General features: G+C 34.2%; 1 protein-coding gene across 1 annotated transcript; it reads right to left on the reverse strand.

Annotated features, from left to right (window-relative positions):
* Nucleotides 1-1,150: 1,150 nt before the first annotated feature.
* Nucleotides 1,151-4,532, reverse strand: hmgb1a (high mobility group box 1a). The gene is made up of 5 exons (XM_027139327.2): nucleotides 4,376-4,532; nucleotides 2,666-2,825; nucleotides 2,417-2,562; nucleotides 2,116-2,290; nucleotides 1,151-1,963 (listed from the first exon to the last, which is right to left on the reverse strand). Exons 2-5 carry the CDS (start codon nucleotides 2,810-2,812, stop codon nucleotides 1,820-1,822), a joined length of 612 nt encoding a protein of 203 aa, XP_026995128.1. The 5' UTR covers nucleotides 2,813-2,825; nucleotides 4,376-4,532; the 3' UTR covers nucleotides 1,151-1,819.
* Between the last annotated feature and the right edge of the window lie 1,279 nt (nucleotides 4,533-5,811).

Raw genomic sequence — 5,811 nt, forward strand, 5'->3', positions numbered from 1 at the left:
AAAACCTGTCCCAATATATTATATTATATTATATTAAATTATAAAACGTTACTACACAAAATATTTTTTTTCATTGTCTATACAGTATATGGGATAAATAACAAGAAACAAAAATAGATTTCAAAGTTATTTGTCTTACCACAGGATTCCTGAAATATGCCTTCGTAAAACAAATATTTAACAATTCCCATTGTTTCAAAGCAGGTTTAAAGAAGTATGGAAACAGAAGAGAGAGAAAAATAAATAAATATATAAGAAGAAGAAGAAATAAGGATATAAATAAATTATGTACAATTAAAGTTTAAAAGTAATTTTAAAAAGATTAACTTAAAATACTATATATCTATCCCTATCCCTAATGAGCAAGCCGGAGGCGACGGCAGCAAGGAAAAACTCCCTGAGGTAATATGAGGAAGAAACCTTATACCAGGCTCAGAAGGGAACCCATCCTCATTTGGGTGGCACTCTACAGTAAATAGCATAAATGTATATAATGTCCTTTCTACAACAGTTTATAATAGTGCAACTGAGGAAATAATGGGTCATCATAAACTCTGAGTTCAGCACAGACCTGATTGCTGATAAAGATTAGACCATACAGCTGACTGACAACTGGGCAACGAGACTCCAGCCAGCGGTAGAACATCAGGATTGACAAAGTAGCTTCGTAAGAAGCTAGGAACTCGGAAAAGCTCATTACATCAGAAAAAATAATTTAATATTATAGATAAAGGCGTTATGTATGTTGTAATTGTTAAAATCTCTAATAACTGCAAACAGACGGTACAGATTAATATACATAGTTGTTTTAGCATTTTAGGAACTTGCATGATGACCCAGTGCAATGCAAGAACTAGTAGAACGTGTAATGTTTTACTTTAGTACAATAAGGCTGTCTACTGAACCACATTCTGTGACAACTTAGTGGACAGTATATAATTTACATATAAATTACATACACCCACAATAAATACACACACAATAAAACCAATTAAGCAGTTGATAATTATATAGTGCATGCACACACACACACACACACACACACACACACACACACACACACACACACACCAAGGTAGATGACAATTTGATTTAAAAAAAAAAAAAACACACAACAATTGCATACAAAACACACAAAAACTAAAGTCAATTCTATTCTTAAGCTCACATATAAATTTTATTGCAATGTAGAAAACTGAAAACATTTTTATTTAAAAAAAAAAAGTTTATTGATGTCAGAAGCATACCAGAATGTCAATGTAACAACATTTTCTCTCTTCTTTTTAGTCATTGTGGCAATTACAGTGGTATTCAAAGTACATTAAAATAACTGATACAGCATTTTACTAACAATATTGATGTGAAAGTGAATTAAAAAGAAGAAAAAAGTAAAAGTATATGAACTTAAACCTTTTATTAAATGAAGTTGTGTGATGCGCAACCTAAACATCCAATTCCAAGCCAATTTGTCATCCCCTCCCCAACTCAACCCTCCCCTCTCATCCCCACTAGAGTATAATAGGGAAAAATAGTGGCTTTAGGGACTACCATTACCCAGAAAAATAAAAAGGGGAAATAATTCAAAGTATTGTGAAACAGGAGTGGATAGGAGGCGAGAAACACATTACACTTTTGTAGTGTTACTATACAAAAGGGGGGACTGTACAGTTTAAAAACCATATCATATACACGGTCTTAACTTTTTTTTTTCTTTTAAGTTTTCCACATTTGCCTATTTTATGGCCATAGTTAAGTGTGTACAGGGGGTTAAATGCTTTTATAAACAAGAATCTAATCTCTAGATCACTTAGTAACCAATTTACTCATCATCGTCATCTTCATCATCGTCATCGTCGTCGTCATCATCGTCATCGTCGTCATCATCATCATCTGCTTTGTCTGGTTTGGTGGGGGCTTTCGCAGCACCCCCGACAACTTTTCCCTTTCGATATGCTGCAATGTCCTTTTAAAAATCATAACATGTACACAGTATTTAAGAATGAACTTCCTTTACATCGTAAGTATTTTAAAAATTAAGTGCATTATAGTTCGATCCCAAAATACTAACTCAGACATTTTGTTAAATAAAAAGAAAAAATACTTTGACACACAAACCTTCTCATATTTCTCCTTCAGCTTGGCTGCCTTCTTCTCATAAGGCTGCTTCTCTTCAGCAGAGGTCTTGTTCCACATTTCCCCAAGCTTCTTAGCCACATCACCAATAGACAATCCTGGGGTCTCCTCTTTCACCTTGGGCCGATATTCCGCACAAAAAATGAAAAAGGCTGACCTTAAAAGCAAGAGTGAAGTTTAGATTATTTATTTATTGCATATTAAAACACAGTAAACCAAACATCTTGCAACTGCTAAAATTAACCTGGGCTATACAAAAGAGGAAAACTTTTAAGTGTCTTACGGGGGTCTCTTAGGAGCATTGGGGTCCTTAAACCTCTTCTTCTTTTCACCTCTGGGAGGTACATAGTTCTTCATCTCCCGTTCATAACGGGCCTTATCAAGTCTGGCCATGTCTTCAAACTTGCCCTTTTCCTTAGCTGACATAGTCTGAAAAAATAATAAATAAATAAACTGCTGCAAAAGGAGAGTAGAAAAAATTTACAATTGAAATTTTTCTTCATTTCAAAATGTACACCAAAGTACTATATACCTTCCACCGCTCAGAGCACTTTTTAGAGAATTCTGAGAAATTGACTGATGTGTCAGGATGTTTCTTCTTATGTTCCTCTCTGCAGGTCTGGACAAAATAGGCATAAGAGGACATTTTGCCCCTTGGCTTTGTTGGGTCTTTCCCCATCTTCCTTAAATCTCTGAAAAACATTAAATAATGGACAAAATATTAAAAGGTGTTCCGAATCACTAAGCTATAGGGCTAATATTTGCACTCACATGAGGCTAGACTTAATGTGGATGTTAATTTTTTTTTTTTTTTTGTGTTAATCAAATGACAATATGACTTATTTTTCCATTAAATATACAGCTTGCCTTTGCAGTGTACATCATATCTGGGTTATTGTGATGTATTAACTTTTTTGTTAAAAATAACATTTAAAAAGTTAAAAATGAATAATAAATAAACGCACGTTTATTTTTTTAAGTTTCTGTTTTTATTTACAATAAACTGCAAAAAGTAAAAAAAAAAATGATAATAAAACATGTATGTCTATTGAAATACGTTTTCCCCTATGCAATCATACACAGCAATGGCGCACTAGCCGTCTTGTTAAGGGAAAGGAGGTCAACAACGACGGCTATATTTCTCCTTCCATTTTGTGAGAAAGGCTTCTTCATGAAAGAAAGTACTCCTAAAATGTCTCCACCCGCCTTCCTGTTCGCTTTTTAACTCGACAAATAAACTGCGACAACCAGTGTTCTTGACCATCATTTTCCATCGGAAAACCCTATGCACTCGTCCCGGTGTATAGTAATACACTTGGTCTGCAGTAAGTCTATGTGCGGACTGTGTAGAGTTTGCAGTAGGCTCGGAATGGCCGCTTGTCTTCATGGCACTAACACTGAGAATATGGCTCCTTCTCTTTGTGTCAATGCTCAGCCATTACACTGCATGCAATAGGGGCAGAGCGTCCGTAATACCCACCTTATTTCAACCACGAAATAAACAACGTTCCCATGCATGGATAATTAAGAAAAAACATTCGCTGAAACAATGAAAGATTGAATTTTTATTTTCCAGTTTAATATGCGCCGATCCGTGGTTAATAACTTAAGAAAACACGGTTTGAAAAAGTTGATGTTAACTGCGCTTGTCACAGGCTATGTGGCTTCGCCTTGTTTCTTAAGCGAGTACAGTCAGCCATTACACAGTGAAGAGCAAATCTAGAGGCATTTTAATCCTTGCTTAAGTGCTGCTAAAATGACCATCTGAACAAATATACACAGAACTTATATTTTAAAACACATATTTGACCTTCTTTTTTTTTTATCTAGATGTTTTCACATGCAAGGCATCTCTTCGTATGCACTGCAACGGCTAGCTAACCGATGTGCTAGGTCGCTAGCTGCCAGTGTTACCGTCTATATACCTTGTTTGTACGCAATTGAAGCATCAAGTCGTCCGTTAAACGTTATATATTTAAAATTATCCAATACACGTAATATGACACTAATTATTTAACATTTGCAAAATTAAAATTTTATTGCCATACAATTCTCTAAGTCAGGTTATATTCATTTTGCTGAAATGATAAAACCACGGCTATTTTATGTTTAGTAAATCCTTTATAGAAACATAAACACATAAAATGCTGACATTTTAGGTATGTTTTTGTCACTCAATTTTGTGTTATTACATTATTCTCAAAAAAAATTTAAACCCATATTTTCTACGGATGACACTTACCAAAGGCTGCTGCTGATTCTCAATGTACTGCAATGGCTGTGTGAAGGTAATAGCGATACGCAGTCTTCTCACTCTGCTCTCGGCTCTGTAACATTACTCTCAGTAGGACTCACGTCCTATTGGCTACCGCCAAACCGAACGTTGCTCTGATTAGCTAAAAACTTTCCATTGTTCTAATAACAGACCTGGCCGGATTGGATGTCTTTTGTGAAACGTCATGAATCTTTTAAATGGCGGGCAAATACAAACTGCACCGTGTTTCAACGCTGAACTTTAAGCAGTGTTGGTAGACAGTGTGCGGTGTGTAAGCTATAGTATTATAGTTCTATGTGCGCCACGCGAGTTCTCGGCCAATGGGTTTATACAGAGGGTGGTACGGAGCGCCCTTGTCTGATAGCAAACACTGAATGAAATAAAGCTTTTCAAGGCTTCCACCCTGCTTTACTCAGTGTCCGACTTTTTAGCATAATATGCATTGACAGTTTACATACATTATTTTGGGAATTTAAATGACTTGCTGTTCATATATTATTTACTTATATTTTTATTTGTTTCATATTTTTTTTACACATTCAGAGATAGCATGAGCAAGTTTTGGAGTTTTTAGTGTGGTGAATTGAGAATAATCATACAATAGATCAATTCCTATTATATTTATATTTCAATAGAGAAAAATGCCTGCACACTCATTAAATACATTTCCAAATTAATATTTGCTATCATTTTAGTCTGTTTAAGGTGAATTCAGTGCTTTGTTTGGATGCATAATGAATGAACTCTAGATAATTTTGCAGAAGGCATGCCACCTACTCCACTGTTAGTGAATTTACTAAAGCAAAAAAAAAAAAGGTTTGTATAAATGCACTTAAATGTTAATAATAATAATAATAATAATAATAATAATAATAATAATAATAATAATAATAATTTTTACAAGTTTACATACCTGTAATATATTTACCATAACCAAACCTAGGTGTGTTTTTTTATAATATGCTTAGCCATTTGAGTAGAAGTTTTATGACAGTCTTTTGTGACAATTTTGTATACAAATGAATATTGTTAGGAGGAATGGAGGGCAGGAACCTTACTATTATTTCACTGTGAGACTTCTTAACCTTCACACGCAGTTACATAAGTACCTATATAGTGCAGAGATCTTTTGTAGTATAAATCACCAAACCATTCTAATGATGGTTAGAATAACATTCTGTTAATGATAATAATTATTTGTCCATTTTGGATCAGTGTTTTATTTTTTATAAAGTGCATTTTATCAATAGCAAAGAGATTACAACCAAAATGAAAAAACCCAACAGGAACAGAAGTGATATTAAAATGTCAATAATAAGACCATGCATTATGAATTTAAATTAGCTTACGTTTTATTAACATACTGTGTTGTTTTGTTTCTGAAATCCGAGTGGTGGCAGTGT

Source organism: Tachysurus fulvidraco, chromosome 20 (genome assembly GCF_022655615.1).
Source record: "Tachysurus fulvidraco isolate hzauxx_2018 chromosome 20, HZAU_PFXX_2.0, whole genome shotgun sequence".
Taxonomy (NCBI): Eukaryota; Metazoa; Chordata; class Actinopteri; order Siluriformes; family Bagridae; genus Tachysurus; species Tachysurus fulvidraco.